The 20,625-nt window shown below is 35.5% G+C and overlaps 2 protein-coding genes across 3 annotated transcripts in view; both read left to right on the top strand.

Moving 5' to 3' along the window:
- Window positions 1-151: 151 nt before the first annotated feature.
- On the top strand, window positions 152-19,107 carry mpv17 (mitochondrial inner membrane protein MPV17). Of its 2 annotated transcripts, none has more exons than XM_052587030.1 (8): window positions 152-397; window positions 1,301-1,383; window positions 8,724-8,839; window positions 11,294-11,386; window positions 13,557-13,652; window positions 17,886-17,918; window positions 18,017-18,069; window positions 18,150-18,583. In XM_052587030.1, exons 2-8 carry the CDS (start codon window positions 1,311-1,313, stop codon window positions 18,250-18,252), a joined length of 567 nt encoding a protein of 188 aa, XP_052442990.1. In that variant the 5' UTR covers window positions 152-397; window positions 1,301-1,310; the 3' UTR covers window positions 18,253-18,583. The 2 variants fall into 2 exon arrangements, with proteins under 2 accessions (XP_052442990.1, XP_052442991.1); XM_052587031.1 differs by lacking the exon at window positions 18,150-18,583 and adding an exon at window positions 18,590-19,107 and having other exon boundaries at window positions 156-397.
- A 207-nt stretch (window positions 19,108-19,314) lies between these two features.
- The window catches only part of uts1 (urotensin 1), a 4,058-nt gene continuing 2,747 nt past the window's right edge, over window positions 19,315-20,625 (top strand). Inside the window, exons 1-2 of the mRNA XM_052587032.1 lie at window positions 19,315-20,204; window positions 20,425-20,577. The gene's annotated coding sequence lies outside the window, so the exon portion shown is untranslated. The remainder of the gene's footprint in view (window positions 20,205-20,424; window positions 20,578-20,625) is intronic.

The raw sequence follows: 20,625 nt of genomic DNA, 5'->3' as shown, positions 1-20,625 counted from the left end.
ACATAATAATTTATAGGGGTAATTATATTATTCAAATTATTGTTTTCATTTAAGGTTTTAAACCCTCTTTAAAAAATTCTAATAGTTAAATGAATTCCTTGAGTTTTCCTTGACTTTTATTTTGAAAATATTCAGCTAGGCTTTGAAGCGTTTGCTTGTTGCTTCACACCACCTCAAGCATGTTATATTGTTGACTTAGGGGTAAAATGAATTGTCATCTCCCAGGGTGTCCGGATAAAAGTACAAACAAGACTGAATGAGTTTAAACTTAAGTAACATATTCGAAAGTCACTTTCCTTCTTTTGTTTTTGGAGTATTTGAAAGCAGCAGTCATACCGCTTTCATTTCAGCCACGCCAACATCTCTTTAACGCACTGTATCACCTCTGCGTGACAAGGTAGGACTAACTTTAGTCTCCGTACGGGTTAAAACTGACTGTGCAAGAGTTATAAAATAAAGTAACGTTAATTGCGTAAGCTTTTTATGGGTATTTCAGAGACGTCAACGAGACAAATTGGATTAATTAAAGGAAAATAAATATGTATAGTGGATTACACATTATTCTATGTCTGCGTTGTGAGAAACAGAATTGTCCTTATCCGGTTGTGTAAAACGTAAAAACGTATTAGTTGGAAATTCATTATGATTTGTGGCACGCGACCTTCACGTGCCTTTAAGTCAAAGCGCGAGACTTTCATCACTGTGCAAATGAACCTTATAAAATCAGAATAGTTCATCTAATGGTCCCCATTGACTTCCGTAGTATGGAGAGAGAGAAAAACACTATGCAAGTCAGTGGGGACTAGAATCTTAAGGCGAGCTATCTCTTTAACCTCTTAAAATTCGACAGAGATTTTACAAATCGCCACATCTTAAAATATGCACTTCAACGCTAAATGACTCTTATGAACCGATTCTTCTAATGAATCAAAAATGTACAAGCGTGAGTTCCAAATGAATGAATCTTATGAACCGATTCTTCTAATGAATCAAAAATGTACAATGCGAGTTCAAAATGAATGACTCCTATGAGCCGGTGTTCTCTCGATTTTAACTACCTTGTAAGATTTTACTGCATCTTATTAAAAGAGTTTGTTTTTCGGAACATCAGAGAATATCTAGTTATTCAGTAACTAGTTTTGGATCAACTATTGATTAGCATTTGTTGCTAAAATGATGTTGCATAAATAAAATAAAATAAAAAGTTTGTTCATTTATCTGTCAATAACTACGGACAAGTAATTTCAATAGTCCTATGTCTTTTTTTAGACTTTGTCACATGGTCTTGTGTCTTTTTTAGACTTTGTCACATGGCGGGCCTTTGGAGATCTTATCAGACACTGATGGTCAAACATCCATGGACAGTGCAGATAATAACCGCTGGTAAGAACTACAAACTCTCCACCCTCCACTCCCCCACTTTTTTTTTTTTTTTTTGTGGTCCTGTAGTTGATGTTCCCAATTCCCTTTAGGTCAGCCCAATCTCAGACACTATTGATTAAATATTTATCTTTCCTGTTTGCACAAGCACTTCTAAACCGTAAGATGTTTTTGAGTATCAGTAATAGTCCAGCCATATAAACAATGGAAAGCCCTTCTCAGCAACAATCTTAGCTGTTTGCTTGAACTTTGTCACTGTGGGTTTATACGGGGTGGGAGTATAGTTTAAGAGGGGAGGTCTATTTCAGGATGTTGTTTTGATTATTTTAAATTTTGCTTTGGATTTAAATGTTATTAAATGTTAATTTTAACTCATATCAACAAAAGAATGCTCACATTATGTGACACTCAAGAAACTTGGTTTTTATTTAGAAAATAAAATTCTTTTTTTTTTTTTTTTTTTTTTTTTTTTGCCACAATTACACCATTCTACCAGAAGGTGGAAGCACAAAACAACATATTACTGAAAGTATTAAGTTGTTCTATTGAAGACACTTGTTCGAACATTTATGATGATGTCTGGTTCATATCATGAAGAATCATTTATCTTTAGAGGTCAGGGTTCAGCGTACAATGTAAAGATACTAAGTCTTTCAGAATACAGGTTTTTTTTTTCTAAATAACAGCAGGCACAAGGAGTGTGAAGTCTATTTGAAAACGAAATTGAATCACTAAATTCACAGTTCTGTTTGATGATTCCAGTGGGGCTGAAATTACACAATTTAGCTTTAATTGCATGCGTGATTACTGTGCATTAACTAATCAGACCCATTTGATGGGAATCTTTTCCCTTTGTTTAACAAAATGAGTGAATGAGAATGCACGTTATTGTTAATCAATGAACCTTCTTAAACAAGCTGCTGGGTGTAATTTGTGAGTCATGCAAACTGTAGCATTAGGATTAATTAGTACTTGGCTAGACTGGCACTGACAACTTGGCCGAAATGCTTAAAATCACCAGTGGCCTCATGTCACTGAGAACTGAGGATACTAAATTTATGTAATCAAGATTACAGGCATGAGTTATGATTCATCGCTTTTGTTTTCCAATTGTGGAAGAGGACTTGAATATTTATAGAAACTTTAGCCCTATGGGTATAGGTTTAATATTAGAGAGCAAGATGCTTTAAACGAGAGGGAAGCGGGGTTATTTCAAAATTAAATAATAACTGGATGTTTTCTCAGTGATGTGAACCAGCGCTTATTCACAGAGCGAGGGACATGATCTTACCTTCAAATAAATCGAATGCAATAAAACTTGGCGTTCTGGGCAAGGTGAAAAAAACTTCAGTGAATTGGAGGTTCAAGGTTAAGTGTGTTTTTTTTTTTCTCCCAAAGTTGAACTGGGTCTACTTTTTCATATGACAGTTTAATATAAAGAGGCAACTATTTGTAGGTCGTTTGACCATCCTGACCATCTCAACCAATGGGGTGAGTCTAGGGTGGGGCTATCTGTTTGGGCAACCAATGGCAGACGGGGGAGTTGTTGGTTTGAAAATTATTTAAAAAGAGTTATTGTTTTAAAGTTTAATTTTAGTCATTTATCATTATACATCTAATTAACATGAAACATTTCATTGAAAGGCCTAAATTGGGTACTAAACATCTGTTGTTTAATTTGAAAATAAATGTATAGTTATATTAATTATACACTACCATTCAATTGTTTTTATTTATTTTTTTATGTTTTGGAATTAAATCTCTTGTACTCACACAAAGGCTGCATTTATGTCATCAAAAAATGTTAACAGTAATATTGTGAATAATATTGCTTTTATTCATTTTTTATATAATTTATTCCTGTGATGGCAAAACTGCATCATTATTTTAGTCTTCAGTGTCACATGATCCTTCAGAAATCATTTTAATATGCTGTTTTGGTGCTCAAGGAATATCTCTATTCTTATTAATGTTGAAAACAGTTTTGCTGCATGTGTTTTTTTTAATGAAAAGCATGAGTTTTGTTTTCTTTGATGAATATGAAGTTAAAAAGTGCTGCATTTATTTAAAAATATTTCTTGCTGATTTTATAATAGTAGCCTAATTGTTTGTTTTTAAAAAAAGTGTATGTACACTTTATACCCCTGTAACAACTGCATGCAAACTGTGATTAATTATTGTAATCAAAAGCCTTTCGCAGAGTTTATTTTAGTCAAACTCACCACTTCCTGTGAAGTGATGTGTTGATATTCACTTACATTAAGTACATTAAGTTTTGTAATCTCACTAAAATGGATGAATTGTCTGTGAAATCCACTTTGCGGCACAATACAGGGTGATAAGTATGTAGCCATTATTTCTGCATTTCTGTTTTTTGCCACTAGTGGTGCAGAAATTACATCCTTCAGCTTTAACTGATGCATTTGGTTGAAGTGATAAATGGATTTATTTATAACAGATAGAGATGTGAAGAGGAAGAGATTAATGAGCGAATGAATAAATGAATGGATGGAGGGGATGAAGTCGCTACATTTCCGTTTTCAAGTCATTAACGATGCATTAACCCCATAATCTGAGCTAAATGTAGAACCGAAAAAATCAATGTCATCCAAAGAGGGCAAATCTGAACGAATGAGGATTGAATATGTTTACTGTAACCCAGGTAAGCCATGTCAAACTGGTCTCATCAGCTAAATGGGTTGGGTTGCCAGACCCTGCCTGCTGGTCCCTGTGGAGAAGGTGCTGGCTGCAGATAGATTCCTGCCAAATTGATCACAGATAATTTCACTAAGCGCAAGATGCGTCAATCAGGGCTGTTCTTCCCTGGAGACTCTTCCTCAAGGACAGACGGTGGGAAGTATTGTGCTGACATCAGCATATTTCAAGATGCATTTAGTATAGATGAGTGCCGTACTCCAGTTGGCACGAGGTACGGGGCAGATTGCACCTGAGTGTGTGGTAAATTGCATTTTATTTGGCACAGCATAATGACAAACAACCATGTTTATGGTTGGATGGGGTCGTTGTCTTTGTTAATATAGATAAATGGGCGTTTTCTTTCTCTGAATCTGCTGTTTTCATTGTAATCAGGGACCCTGAATATACAGTAACTTTTAAGCACCTATTCATGGTTTTGGGTCCAAAGATGATATCAAATAAAAAAAAAAAAACATTTTATTTCAAATAAGTTTTATTCACTAATCACGGTTTCCACACATTTTTTTAAAAGGAATTGTTTACCCAAAAAATGAAAATTTACTCACTATCAGATCATCCAAAATGTAGATGGGTTTGTTTCTTTATCGGAAAAGATCTGGGAAAATTTAGCATTACACCAATAGACTCTTAACAATGAATTTGTTTATTACAAACATGCAGTTTTCTACTTCATAGGATGTGATTTGATGGACTATGGGTGTGTTGATTACTTGTAGATTATTATGGTGTATTTATCAGCTATTTGGACTCTCATTCTGTTGGCACCCATACACTGATGGTGAGCAAATTTTCAGCTAATGTTCATTTTTGTGTTAACTATACCTTTAAGCAGCACAACTGTTTTCAACATTGATAATAGCAGTGTTGACTGTTGGAAACTCAACATTGCCATAACAGGAATAAATTGTCATTGTAATCAGAGACTATAGAATATAGCTTTTAAATAACCACCTGTTTTCAGACTCCAAAGATAAAAGCAAATGTAAAAGGGTCTTCTTTGGACTGTTTGTTCTTAACCGATGTTTTAAGAGTATACTCTTCGGTGCTTCTCAACTTGTTAACGTCAATTTGAACCAAGAAGTGGAAAACATAAGTGTTTATTATCACCTCACAACATGCTGTTAGCTCTCACTCAGCCTTTGCCCTCCTGTCTGCTTGGTTCTGCCTACCATGATCAATAAGCTGGTGCTGTTTTGATAAGATGACCCAGTAAAAGCATGGCAAAGGTTCCTGGCTTTTTTCAGTCTGCTATACTGGATTATTAGTCTTTCCTTGACATTTTATGAAAAGGTTAGGTCACTTAAAAGGGGCTATGTTGCTTCGCCGGGCTCTGTCGTTAAGGCAGAATGTCCTTTGTAAACCATGATATTTGGGCAAGTGCGAGGAATCAGCTGTCCTCTAAATTTAAAGGCAGCTGCATTTTTTTTTTATGTGTGGCTCCATCCTTGACAGATCTGTATTTGGCTGTAGACATTTTTTTTTTAAGGATCCTGGAGTTTAGCCAGTCAAGGTGAAGCATAATGAGTAACAGACACTGCCTGTGTTTAGATATCTGGGGTGTTGATGTAGAAACACTGTTGTCACCATAAAAAGCTTTACTTTATATAGTTGTCATTCATTTTATAGTGTATAGTTAGGCATGCATCAATATGGAAATTCTGAAATTCTCTTTCTTTTTCTTCCTTTTTTTTTTTTTTTAAGAAAATGCTGTTTAAATTGTGGGAAAGGCTGATAAAATATGTTCAGATTACAGAGGCCTCCGATAGCTCATTTAAAACCCTGCAAGTATTGGCTGAAACCAATGTGTTTATCCCTAATTTTCATTCTATTGTATCTCTGTGAAATGCAGAAAATATTTATCCCATCTGAACTTCAAAGGTTTGCAAACTTGCGGCTTAGTCAGGGCTTTCTGTGAACTCAATGGTATTTCTGAAGAAACAGATAATCTCGAAGCAGTGTTAGTCTCACAAACCCACTCCTGGTACCATCAGTCCAGTGCCTATGTACACTTAGTCATGTCATAACACTGAGTCACTGCGTCAGTGCTTGTGGTGAAGCACAAGGACGACTCTCAGAACTCATCGTAGTTTGTAAAATTTGATCAGAGAGTCTTGCAGTGCGTTTCTCTCACAGATCAGAAGAGGCTTCACCCGCTGTGTTTGTGTGGGGTTGAGTGAGAGCGTGACACAGTCTTTCTGTTGGTGGATCCCCCCACTGTGCCCGTTAACAACCTGCTGGAGAGAGACCAGAGTTCCCAGCATCCTCCTCTCCGAGGCATTTCATCTCACACCGGCCTCCTACTATAGCATGCTGTGTACAATAGCGGCTTCTGTCCAGCTCACCATGTGTTTTGAACAATGAGCTCACTTATCAGAAGTTGATTCACCTGACTGAGGTTCTATAGCATGCCCATCATTTTTTTTACTAATGAGATTAAGTAATGGTTAAACTTTTAAAACAACTTTATTACCTACTGGTATTTATTAATCATTAATCATATAAAATGTATTAATAATTTTTTTTAATTAACAAATTTGGAAACTTTGATTATTCTGGATTATTGTTGTTTTTAAAATCTAATAATATTTCAATGATTGGTTTTTATGGTGTTCTTCATTATCATCTCCTCTGCGTGAATTTAGATATGGACATTTTTCCTTTGAAAATGCAGTTTTCTTAATCATTGAAATCCAAGACCTTGAACATTAATTTAACATGCCTGTTTCTCATGGCTCTTAAGATGAAAGCAAAAAAGGGTCCTCACAGGACAGGAAAGAAAAAAAAGGAAAGAAACCATCTTTGTGATGAGTTCCATTGGTTTTGGTGTCTTTTATTGAGGTTTGTATTCATTTTGGGTTTCCGATACATGTCAATATCCAGTGAGCTCTCTGTTTATGCACACATGCATAATGCATGGCTGTATTTGCTGCCCTTACAGCTTTGACTGCAGACGATCGAAATGTGTGTGAAGAGAAAGGAGACCTGTGACATTTCCAGCAGTTGGGAGGAAACAGCTCTGTCAATGTGATTGGCAGACTGTGTGTGTGTGTGCGCGCGCGCTCAAGTCATGAGCTGCAGTCTATCTAAAGCTTTCCATCACTCATATACAACAGCTTCTGTTCATTCAGTGTTTCCTCAAGGATGAATGGATGAACACACAAGCACATTCTTGCACACACACTTTTTAAACTCTAGGGTGTTGGGAGGTCTCTCTTGGTTTAATTGTTTAAACACTTTGAGATTAATTTATACATAGATGTTTTCATAGTGCCATTGTACAGTGCTTAACTCTGAAGGCTTTTCAAATTGGTGTATAAAGAGGGAAAATATTTGGTGTCTGAGACAAAACTGCACGTGGGGTTTGCTTACAGATTTTTTTGTAAAAAATTTATGCAGAATGCTTTTATTTTTCACTTTTGCTACAGTCTGATACTGATAAATGTCTTAATTATGTGATTAAAGGCTGGATTGTCAAAATTAATAGAATTGAAACTTAGGAAAAATGTAAATTACTTTTTTTTTTTTTTTTTTTGCTTCATATGTGCTGTGTATATGATATATAATTTTATTTTTAAATATACCTTGCATCTCTTTTAAGGCAAATCATGGAACGTTTGAAACTGGTTTTGATGAATGAATAAGAGTTTGGTTGAACTTTCTACCTTAAAATGTTTCCATAGTGTTCTCAGAAATGAATTGCATGGCTTGTCTGACTAATCGTGTTTTACAGGATAACATCTGTCCCTGCTATTAGGAAACAGCCCCCTGTGGTGTTCATAAGGGGGTCTCAACGCAATGTGAAATTTACAATGTGACATTTAAAGGTCATTGTGGGGTGAATAGATGGATTTCTTAAAGTCTTTAAAGTCCTCTGCTGTTTTTTTTTTTTTTACATTTAGTAATGAATAAGTGTTTGAAACATTGAAGAATTATAGAAAAACAACAACAAATCACAGCACCATACAACATTTGGAGTCTGTAAGATATTTTTTATGTTTTCTATTAGCCTAAGTCTTCTATGTACATCTCTGTAATATTGTGAAATTTAATTACAATATAAAATATTTTTTTGAATATGTTTCAAAATGTATTGCTGTTAAGGTAAAGCTGAATTTTCTGTAGACATTTGTTTTTAGTGTCACATGATCCTTCAAAAATCATTATAATATGCTGATTTAGTGCTCAAGAACCATTTCTATTGTTATTCATGTTGAAAACAGTTGTGCTATTTATTTTTGTTTTCATTCTTTGATAATTCCTTGAAAAATAAGAACAGCATTTACTTGAAATAGAAAACTTTTGTAATGTCATAAATGTCTTTCCCGTGATTTGTTTGCTTGCATTTTTGCTGAAAAATAGTGCTAATTAAAAAAAAGGTAAAGATAGTGTGATTGATAGCATCAAGGTCACAAATTCAATAATTGTTATACCAACTTACAGCAGGCACATCTCATCTATCAGTCGGTAGATAGTGAATGGGGCGGCAAAACTAGTTAGTGTTTCCTGTCAATTGCCCCTGGCGTGGTTACCTGTGTGTGGGTCTTCACGCTGGGCAGTGGGGGCAAACAGATGCCAGACTGGCACCCTCTCTCTCTCTCACTCCATTTTGACTCCCTCTCTTCCAGGCTCTCTGGTGGGTGTGGGTGATGTCATCTCCCAGCAGCTGATTGAGCGCCGTGGACTGGCCAATCACAGCGTGAGACGCACTGCCAAGATGATGAGCATTGGCTTCTTCTTTGTCGTAAGTCTCCTCTGTGATACAGTTTCCTTATGAGTTTCTCTTGAGATCTTCCAGCATGTTACTGATGTAATTTAACTTATGTTTTTTATTTTTATACTCTTTCAGTGGTCTTAGAATGGTTTTATTACAATTCTCATTGTTCAAAAGTTTGTGGTTGGTAAGTTTTTTTTTTATGTTTTTGAGAGAAGCCTTTTATGCTTAAAAAGGATTCATTTTCTTTGATCACAAATACATTAATTATTGCTAAATATTATTACAATTTAAAACTTGATAAATGTATATTTTTATATATTTTAAAAGGGGATTTTTACTGTGATGCAAAGCTGAATTTGAATCAGCATCATTACTCCAGTCCTCCATCACATGATCCTTCAGAAATAATTATAATATGCTGATCTGGTGCTCAAGAACCGTATCTCATTATTGACACATTTATACATTTCCCAGGGAGATTAATAGAAAGCTCGAAAGGATAGCATTATTTGAAAAAGAGTCTTTTCTGTCATTTTGATCACTGTTGCATCCTGCACTGTTGCACCCATTTTTTTTTATCCCTTTTTTAACGTTGGTTTATAACTATGTAAAAGATTTTAACCTACAAAAAACTTGCACACATGGGCAAATCACGTGATTTATTATTATTTTTTTTTGCCAAAGGGCTCAATATTTCAACCTAGGATTGAAAACAGCTTTTTTTTTTCATATATGAAATCAGATTAGGTTTTAGCAACTCCCCATGTCAACCAGCGAAACCTTTGCTCTTTGCTTTACATTGGATAATACTTATAAACAAATAAAATAAAACTTAAAAAAGGCAAAAACAAAACAAAAAATGTTGCAGAATGTCAGAGAATTCAAATGATTAAAGATCTGTTGTGTTATGACCAGCAAAGATCATGTGTGTAGGGTGTCATTTGTTGGAACCGAGCGGCAACCTCCCGCTCTCTCTCGTGAAGCCAATAAGGAAGTGACTAAAACTGCAATTCATCGACTGGCCGCTTGAGGCTGGCTGCAAAAGGGAGTCAGTCCCATAGACTCCCCATGTTAAAATGCCCAACTTTACAGCAGAAAGAAACATGTTTACAGCCTGGTTCAAAAAATGCTTTTGGTCTATATTGCTAATTTTGCCCTTCATGACAACTGTGAGGAGGGTGATTTTTTTTTATAACTCCTCCGTTTAAATTATATTAAGCCTTAAAGTTCTGCATAATTAAGGGCGTGGCCACTTGAGTGACAGGTGGATTGCCGCTGCTGACAATGCCGTCGCGCTAGGTGGGCGTGGCTTCAGCATTCAGCTCCCGCCTTTTTGCCCATTTTCGATTATCCGGGAGAGTCGCGCGATGACGCGCTGCCAAGATGGCGACGGCCCGCTCTGCACACTTTAGGCTTCAAAACCGCTATTGAGGAGTCTATGGGTGACGTCACAGACACTACGTCCATATTTTTTTTACAGTCTATGGTTGGAACAGGTAATGAAGTTGCACAGTGATTGACATGCACACAGTGATTGATATATTGAGCACCCCGCTCTTCACTTCCTCCCTCCCTCACACACACACACACACACACACACACAAAGCACTAATGCAATAGTTCTGTCCAAATGACTTGAGGTCTAATCTGCAAATGGCCTGTATGATTCAAAGCTTTTACAAGCCAGAGCACACTCCATTCAACCTTTTAAACATCAGACCTTAGTCGTTATTATTAGTGCAGTAAAATCTGTTTCACTGCTGTTAGAACAAAAGACTGAACCACAGGTCAGAACTTCAGCTGAAATTTGTCCTGCATCTCCTGAAATGAAATCTCAGAAAGATTCTGTCCATTGAGCTATAATTGTTGCATTTCTGATGTACCCATTTTATTTTGGCAGTATAGGGTTATAAAGTTCTTCTTGCCCAATCAACTGAATGAAGCAGAAGCTTGGTATTAATCATTTAATGTGTCATGGCATCCTTTGTTTTGCTAAAAGGACAGGAAAGAATTTAGAAAGACAATATAGAGCTTCTATATATTCACTATACATTGAAGAATGACATCTTCTCAAACAAGCACACAGCTGTTTGTTAAAGACGCCCATATGCATAATTTGCCATCGGTGGGTGATTTTACATTGATGCTGCTAAACCGCAAATTATAATTGCATTAAAAGAGAGATTTACTGAAGAATTCAGTTGTCATTGTTGACTGGAACACCCTTAGGGGACACATGTATTGATCAGTTTGTTAATTAGGCCCAGACTGAAACCACAATGGGAAACCTAAAGAAAGCTCATTAATTCACAGGGGATTGGAGCTAATTACTGCCCGCTGTTTTCATAATCACATCATGAACAAATGAAACCACTGGCACGGCCTCAAGATTCTGGGCTCGTGTTCATGATTGTTTACTGAAGTGTTTGAAGTGCTACACACATGTGAGATGAGTTTAGTGAAGTTGTCTGTGTTTTGAAGGGTCCAGTGGTTGGTGGATGGTACAAGGTGCTGGACAAACTTGTTACTGGTGGTACTGGTGGTGCTGCTCTGAAGAAAATGCTTGTTGATCAGGTGAGCATATGTGCATTGTATTGCAGTAATTGTTTGTGTGTGTGTGTGTGTGTGTGTGTGTATGTTTATTATGTTTTTATACATACACAATCCCCAAAAGAATCCAGTAGAAATGAGCAATATCACATGAGATTATGTAAGATATGGCTGTATATCGGCCATTCGAGTATCGCAGTGTGCCGATATACAGCTGTAGCTCACGTCTATATGAGCGTGATATTGTTTATACAACAGTTTGATGGCACGAATGTGTAAATACATAAGAAACTACAACTGAGTGCCTTTAAAAGCACCTTTTTCTGTAGAAATCCTTCTTTCCGCCACAGATTCAAATCTAAAGTTGACAGTTTAATAGCTGAGCCCAAGCTTCTAGTTCATTGCTAATTTGAAAACATCACTTTAGACTTCGGAATGAAGGAACATTGAGTTGCTTCATTAAAAGCATTTTGTATTATATATGCGTCATGGTACTCTCATGAATGGTAGTGGTGATGACTGACTGGAAGAGAAGAAATTGTTGAATAAAGTTGTTAATTTTGTTTTCTTTGTACACACAGTATTCTTGCAGCTTCATAAAAATATGGTTGAACCTCTGATGCCACATGTACTATTTTAATGATATCCTAATTACCTTTCTGGGCCTTGAACATGGTTGTTCTAATGCTGTCTATACAGGGTCAGAAAGCTCCTGGATTTCATCAAAATTATATTTAAAATCCGGCCTGCGTCATTTTCCCATACTGTTCTCCCTCTTCTCCCCATCACATCATCACTCCACAACAGTATTAATAAAATTAATATGAAACAACAAATATAAACTCAGACCTCAGTATTTGATATGTTTTAAAATATCTTTAGTCATAAATGCACTCATGGAAAGTTGTCCCAAGGGCTGACTGCCGTGTCTTTGTTGAGTATGCAGACACATGTAATGTGCTTTAGGAGCTTCTATTTATTGCTGTTGCTACGTGCTTTATCCCTTTTGGGGATCCCATCTGAGCTCTCCCTTCATGCATGTCAAGTAATCCATCCTCTGATGGGCAGTCAAACAAATGAGTGTTTGCATAAGTCATTGTTTACATGATTGGTGGAATGAATGTACAGGATGAAGCGGACAAAGGCATGCAAGACAGGCCCTCTCCCCATCACCGGATTACACCCAAACAACAGCGCTTCCAACGCCAGCTTGCTCTCCTACATTTATTCAGTAAAGAGATTCTAGGGCTATTTTTAGAGACCCACTTTCTAAATTTCTAAAAGCCAGCACAGCCAGCGACAAGTTGTGGTTGTGTGTGTGTGTGTATGTGTGTGTGTGTGGTTGCTTTCGTCTGTAGGTATTTAATTCTGTTTTATTGAGAGGCTTACAACAGCTGTTTAAACCTTAAAGAGGTCCTCAGATGTTATTGAGTAAGTGAATATTTCAATCAGCTAAGCATGATTTATTCATAGTATTTTACAAAAAAGATTCCCACAGTCAAGTTGCAGGTACTGTTGACATGTTCACAGCTTTATTTCATTCCCTATACCACTTCACATGCATTCCCAAGTTATTTTTCCACAACAAAATATGGTAATACTAATGTACTTACAATAGTAATAACAATAAATTCTGCATAATTACATGCAGCATACCCTAAATAATACCATCATTCTAACCCTAACATTAGAGTAGAATACATGTAGTTAATTAATATTACAAATGTATAATTACAGTGTATCAAAGACACAAAAAAAGATATTAAGTGTTCCTTTCACTTGCAAATTAAACTAAATAAAACTTATAAAAAATACTTTGTACCTGAAAGTCAAAGGAAAATCCAAGGGGCTGTTTTTAGTCTCGCTTGACACATTTTTGATTGGTTTAATAAATCTTTTTGGGATGTCTTGTGGAAAACCACACAGGAAGGAATTCCAGTGATCTAGTGTGCTAATAATAAATGGCTAGATCAGTCTCCCATTGTGTCCTTGATGGCTTTCAACATGTGATATGTATATTTCATCAGATGTGAATATGTGAAGCAGTAGTCTATAAATTAACAGCTAGGCTGGATTAGACTTACAATGGTATTTCTTATAATTATAAAAATATTTAAAAAATATTAAAATGAATGAGAAGGTTTCTATAAAGTATATAGATACGTGTTCTTATCAGATCTTTGTATTTCCATAGGTGGGCTTTGCTCCGTGTTTCTTGGGTGCTTTTCTGGGAATATCTGGAGCGCTCAATGGACTGACTGTGGAACAGAATGTGACCAAACTCAAAAGGGTCAGTTTTTATCACAAACCTGAATTAAATACAAACACTGAACATAAAAGACTCAAAATGTGAATTTTTCACAAAATCTAAAATGAAAATGCTAATTTAGCATTGTATTGGAATGACTACAACATCATTATTTTTATTGTATTAATTATTGATTATTTCTTCCTCCATCATTGATATACAAATAAAATATAAAATAACTATTAAATACAGAGTAATCAATATAATAATTAATAAAAATATAACATAATATATATGAGATAAAATATTGTATATCTCGTCATATTATTTATTGTTATTGTTTTATTAAAAAAAAACATTTGACACTTTAACACTTGCACTCTCTATTCTATTTCTTTTCTAACTACATGTTTTCTAATGTTTAATAATCAAACAAGTGGCCCATAACAATAGAAGTCTCTATTCTTTTGACTTCTATTTTTATTAAAAAACATCCTTTTTTTTCTTTTCTATGTACTTGTTTTCTTTTTATTTATTACATAAAAAACCTTACATGCTGTGTTAGGCTGACTGAGACTTTTCACAGCACTTACATATTATTGCTTTTTTGTTGGTTTTGATTGCTTTTATTGTCCTTCCCGTTTGTAATTATACCCTTTAATAACCTTTTATAATGCAATATACATAAAGCCTTTTAAGTAAGGGCTACCAAAGATTCTTATATTTTCAGGCATAAAGGTGTAAAACTGCCCGTGCTGCCAAAGCACATCTATTGAAACTCCGTCAGTTGTCCTGAAAGTCCACTCTCACACCAGCCTTCTGTCTTGTGACCCTTATATTGGCACTCCATAATTGGAGGGTATTTCCGGGATTAGAAAGATGAAGGGACGGAGAGCTGCGAGTAGTGACTCATGGACTTGTAGGAACAATGGTTGACACAGCATTGTCTCTGAGTGGTGCCATCAATTATTTATGTAGGAAAGGTGTCTGTGTTAAAATGAGACTGAAAGGTCAGTCACCTAAATGTCAGAAAAGATGGAAGGCTAATGATAAATGCGCTCATTAAGCCAAGCAGAAGAAATGCGAGCTGAAAGCCAATCACTAAAAACGCCTTTAGTTATGCTACTCTGCGACTCGACTTAAAGAATCCCACTCCGATGCATTATTGTATCTGTTGGTTATTAGTAGGGCTGTTTTTGGTTTAAACCGGTCCTTTGGTGCTGATTAAAACTCTTGGCATGTCGTGGGCGGCATCTACCTTTTGTTTATGGTGACTATAGGTCAGGCAGTTGGTGGAGCAAGAGTGACAGATCAGAGTTCGGATACTGCTCGCAGTAGTGCCCTTTAAAACAGAAGTAAACGACGCTCTGCTGCTGGAATGGCAGCGTTTTGACGCTCATTAGAGTAGCTTACTGGTTAAAGCTCTGGTGGAGTAATGGAAAGGTCATGGGTTTGATCTGGGGTGGGTATGGCCTGTGAATTGGACAGTTCATATGTGAACTGGTATTCTGATTGTGTCTGAGGCACTTAGCCCAGAGGGTGTCTCCAGGGAAACTGCACTTGGCTTAGTGAACTGAATGTCGCTTTAGAACAAATGCAGCTGCTAAATGAAAAGACCTTCAACTCATCTGGATTTTTCAATGGATGATGGCTGTACCGTTATATAAAGATCAGCATGTCTTTTTTTTTTGTTTTTTATATTATTTTAACTTTTCTGTTTTTTATTAAATTTCTTAGTTTTTTTACTTTCTTTTTGATTCTTTGTTTTCTTTCTTTACTTTTTCTTTACTTTATCTTTTTTTGTACGTTTCATTCTTTTTCTTGTTTCATTCTTTTTTTTTACTTTTTTTTTACTTTCCTTTTTCCTTTCTTTTCTTTATTCATTTTATCCTTCATTTCTGATTTTTTTTCTTTTCACATTTTTTTCTTTTCACATTTTTTTCTTTTCTTTTCTGTTTTCTTTTACTTTTTCTGTCTCTCTTCTGTTTTTTTTTTTCTTTTATTTTGATATAAAACCTGAAATTAAAAAATAAATTTTCTGTGAAATTCAATTCTGATCAAAACAAAGTTCTTAATGTGATGTTTTTTTTTTTCTTCAGTTCAGTTTAAAGGTAAAGTGTGTAATTTCTTTACCAGTAGTGGCACCAAATTGAAGTAGCAAAAAAAAAGGGTTTTCAATTTAAACCAAAAAAATTAAATGCATCATCCTTAAGGAAGTATGTACTTTATTGATTACGTATGTAATACATTTATAATATACATTACATTTCATAAAAATACTCAGCAAATCTGCATCAATAAAACATAAACTTTACCTACACTTTATACAAGTGTGACTGGGTAAGACATACAATCACTAATGCTGTTCTACTGAGTCTGTAGAGTAATGTTAAATGCCATCTCCCCACTGACTATTTTATCCTTCTTAAACAAATAACACCAAGTGAAACATCACCATCATCAGGTGTTAGTCTGGTGGTGAGTGCCCCACTGTTGATATTGGATTGAAAGGTTAAGTGTGCATTAGCTCTCAGAAAAACCCAGATTAGAACAAACAACTCAAAATCCACAAATTATTGTTCTCCTCATGAGCCTTTTGATGCTTTATAACCTGGTGCTATAACAGAGAAATCACAGTCATATTTGTCATTGCTCTAAGTCTTGGGGGTGGTTCTGAATCTTTGGTTTGATCATTGTTGCCTGCAGCTTTCTACCTGTGGACAGCTTCCAGGGCATTCAGGATTTGTCTGGTCTTTGATGTTCCTCACTTCTAAAGCTATAGCATATTAGCAATCCTGTTGTGTTCTGTGTCTTTGTGTATTTAAAACGGTCCAAAAAATTTTTTTACGTTCTTTCTTCCCGAGGGGCTAAACTCCTGTGACGTCAAGCTCGGGAGAAACAATATCATAACGTTTCAGCCCCGCGGTAGTTTCACCTCAGGTGGCCTGTGCCTTGTTCGTTCTTAATTAGAAACTGTTAAGGCAAAGAGTACAAACAGAAGGAGCACAAGTTTCTAATACTGGCTTCACTAAGTTGACCTTTCAAAAGATGGCACTAGCAGGGAAGGGGCCCTCGTGTTCCAGATGACTTGATTTTTATATGGCACCAGTGAAAGGAGGGTGTTGACTTGTGCTTGATGCAGTGGGACAGAGCTGTGGAGCTTTTACAACACACACTCTTCACTGTTTAGGTACCAGCGTCATTAGTCATGACATGATGAAAGCATGAATGAACAGGTAACAAGCTCTTTTGTGTCTGATTTAACAAAAGCTTTTAATGAGGAGGAAAAAAGAACTTGTAACCACTCAGACTGAAGACATTATATATATATATTATTAATCACATTCAAAACATACATTTATATTTTTATGTATGTTTGTATATTCATGTTTATGTTGTACATTACATAAATATAAATGTATACTACGTATTTTTCTTAAATTAATATCTGTGTGGGTGTATATTTATATATACTTATAAATATGCACAGTACACACACATATATTATAATGTAATAATTTATATATATATATATATATATATATATATATATATATATATATATATATAATCAATTTAAAGAAGCCTCTCACCTCTCACCAAGGCTGCTTTAAAATATACATGATACAGTTAAAACAGTAATATTTTAAATATTACAATTTAAAGTAGCTGTTTTTCTATTTTATTTTAAAATGTAATTTATTCCTTTTGATGTCAGAATTTTCAATAGCCATTACTCCAAACTCTAATGTTGAAAGCAGTTGTGTTTCTTAATATTTTTGTGAAAACCATGTAAATTGTTCTGGATTCTTTGACTAGAAAGTAAATAATATAATATACAGGGTTTTTTTTTCATGTAGGTTCCTTCCACAGATCTGTAAAAGTGTCTGTCATGGTTCTGATATAGGTCTTTGCAACAGCATGATTCATTGAATTGCATGAAAATTATATGAATTAAAATTTGGTATTAAGGTACTCACATAGTCCTTCAGCTTATGCTTGAAGTAGTGTCAATTTGATCTAAATATTACAAGGAACATTGGATAGGAACAAGCAGCAGGCTCAGAAACACTTATATATAACACAATATATTTTATTATTCAGTTCAAATACTAGTTATGAAACTTTTCCTAAAATTAATTCATGAGAACTAACATTGTTTAGACTGAATAAAATCTGTTTTCTGCCACAATGGCTGTTCTGGTGGCTTAATATAAAAACATAATATTATTGAAAATTAATCATATTTACTCTTCATTTTCCACATCTCAATAGGACTACATGGATGCCTTGATCTCCAATTACTATGTAAGTGTTTTCCTGCTGTGCTTGACACGGTTTTCTTTTTCTTTCTCCAGTTCATTCATTAATGTTCCATTTAATGCAATGTCTCTTAATTTCTCCAGCTTTGGCCTCCAGTCCAGATCGCCAATTTTTATTTCATCCCTCTCCACCACAGGTGAAGCTCTGGCTTTAAACTACCCTTTTTAGCGCTCAAAAGTCAAGTGATCATTGATAATGATAATGCATCCATTGCAGCAGGGCACTAATCCAGCAGCGCTGGAGATTTAAGAGCGTCACTGGGAAAAGAACGTACAGGACGTGCCTCTGCAACACAGTGTGTGGCACAGTAGCATTATGAAAGCTTATTAAAGGGAACAAAGCTGAGAAACTTTTGAAATCTTTTTAATTGGGCTCTTGTTTCATTTTGACTATTGGGAGTTTTAAAACAGATTTTTTGTTTGTGGGTTGTTTGATGCTACTGCTTTCTGGCAGCTGAACTTCCACGCTGGGATTAACAACTAAAGTCAGTCTATCTATCTGTATTTATACACACACACACACCTGGAAACCATCTGGATTGGTAATGTTTTCTGTATTTATGTTTTAAGACATGAATGTGATATTTGCATTTGGTCACATACATTATAAATAAATGACTTCTAATACAGTAATATGTTCATGCTTGTGCTTTTCAGATTGGCTGTTGTTCAGATCGTGGCTGTTGCCTGGAACTCTTACCTCTCCTGGAAAGCCAATAAGATGTAATGAGATGTTCCAGATTGACCACTACCTAAATGTAGTAATAGACTCACACATAGGCGCACAAAGCTTACAGATGAAGTTTGCACAACAAAGGTCAAAGCTGACGATAACATAATCAGACCTCTGACATTTTATTATCCTTTGCAATTAATGCTATTGTAATATTTGTGATTATAGATTCTGTAAAGAATTCTATACATTTGATTTATATGCCTTTATTTACCAGTGTTTAAATGGTGAATTATGGTGTGTTGCTCACTAAAAACAGCAGACGTGTTTGTTACAGGATGTGGCTGCATTTTGAGTCATTTTTGGTGTATTCTGTGGACACTAATTAAGTTCAGGTACATGTGACTAACAGAACTGAAGTTATGGGTGTTACATCTACTAGGCATTGCATTGATTAACACAATACAGTAATGTGTATAAACTACATCTTTCACAGTTGTCAGACCATGCATTCCTTGTATTTTTAATGCATTTTACAAGTACTAAAACATCATGAAAAATTCAAAGGATATAATTTTTTTTTAAATAATGCATCACATTAAAACAACCCAGAAGACATCAACACTGTAAATTAAAAGCCAAAGAATACAAATGTTTACAACCAAGCTTTTAAACTAGATTTATTAGTGGTGACTAATTTCAAGTGGTAAGCCTTTCCATAATCTTAGCCCTATGTTCATCATAAAAACATCAGTCATACCTGAATTTCTTGGAAGTATTTTATCTATTCACAGGTTCAATCTGCAGATCAAGTTATCCAGTCCAGTTATCTGTCACTGGATAACTGGTGGTGTACCTGCTAACTGTCATCCCCCAACCCGCCCACCCCCCCCCACAAAATAATGTTTTATATATATATAAAATCATTTCTTCACACTGAGCAGGAAGTTAAAGCCATGTTTAGGATTTTCCTTCGAGAGCGTGTCAGGCTTATGTAAATATCTCAGCATGTCCAGCTAATGCTTCGTCACTCTGGGGAATTGACGGCTAGCCAGAAACAATAGTCAACAGTGACTAAACCTCTGCATCTGGCTGTTGAATGCATTTTGCTCAGCCACTCTTGAAAACATGTTACAATTTACAGTTAGAAAGCATTTTAATTCATGACTCCATGACATGGTGTATTTTTTACTAATATTAATGTCAGTATTACAACTTGAAGTTCTCAAATGTACTTCCAGTACTGTGAATTTAGCTCATAAACATTCATTCTAGGCTGATTATTTTAAAATAACTTGTGTGTGTACTACCTAATAACAAACCACAGCCAAGTGTAAGATATGAAACTGAAATCAATTAATAAAATTATATGTACAACATACAGTTCCCATTATTGTTGCAGTCATATAACATATATATATAAAGAGAGAGAGAGCCAGCCAATGAATGATGTCTGGCTGCGTCTTGGAGAATTTCAGCACCTTGGACAGAGACGAAGGCTTTCGTGTCCCCGTTGCGCTTCTGCTCTCCTCCAGACCACAGATGAGCAGCCATGCAGAAATCCATCACGACAGCAGATCCTTAGCCCATTTTGCTCAGGTGCATAAAAAAGTGATTTAACAGTCAAAGGAACAATAAAAACATTAAGTGATTACCTGTGAGTTACACTTTGGATAAATTGTATTTGAAAGCAAGTTTATGACTTTGCAACAACATCAAAGATGATGTTTTCAAATTGAAAACTTTGGAAAGATAAAGAAACGTCTCACTTTGTCCTTCGGATACAACTCCTTTACTCCATTCTTCATTCTCCATTCAGAATTGCCTCATTTACAAGCAGTTTATGCAGCTCGACTGACGTCAATGGAGCGGTGTGTGATGTATATAACCATTGAGCTCCAGGAGCTCCACTCCAGTCTGTCTGCAAACACTCTTCCTTACAAGTACTTTTGAAGCAACAGAAGACGACCGAGTAAGTTACCTTATATGACTTGTCTTCAACTTCTTGACTGAGGCCATT

The sequence above is a fragment of the Carassius gibelio genome, chromosome B20 (assembly GCF_023724105.1).
Source record: "Carassius gibelio isolate Cgi1373 ecotype wild population from Czech Republic chromosome B20, carGib1.2-hapl.c, whole genome shotgun sequence".
In the NCBI taxonomy this organism is placed as follows: Eukaryota; Metazoa; Chordata; class Actinopteri; order Cypriniformes; family Cyprinidae; genus Carassius; species Carassius gibelio.
The sequence above is the reverse complement of the archived record's forward strand: the minus strand, read 5'-3'. Positions and strand labels throughout refer to the sequence as shown.

What these genes read in the sequence shown, in the direction of transcription:
- mpv17 (XM_052587030.1), top strand. Translation starts at nt 1,311, where the DNA reads ATGGCGGGCCTTTGGAGATCTTATCAGACACTGATGGTCAAACATCCA. An exon ending in ATGTGACCAAACTCAAAAGG is followed by an intron (nt 13,653 to 17,885) that starts GTCAGTTTTTAT and finishes ACATCTCAATAG; the next exon opens with GACTACATGGATGCCTTGAT. An exon ending in TTCATCCCTCTCCACCACAG is followed by an intron (nt 18,070 to 18,149) that starts GTGAAGCTCTGG and finishes CATCCATTGCAG; the next exon opens with CAGGGCACTAATCCAGCAGC.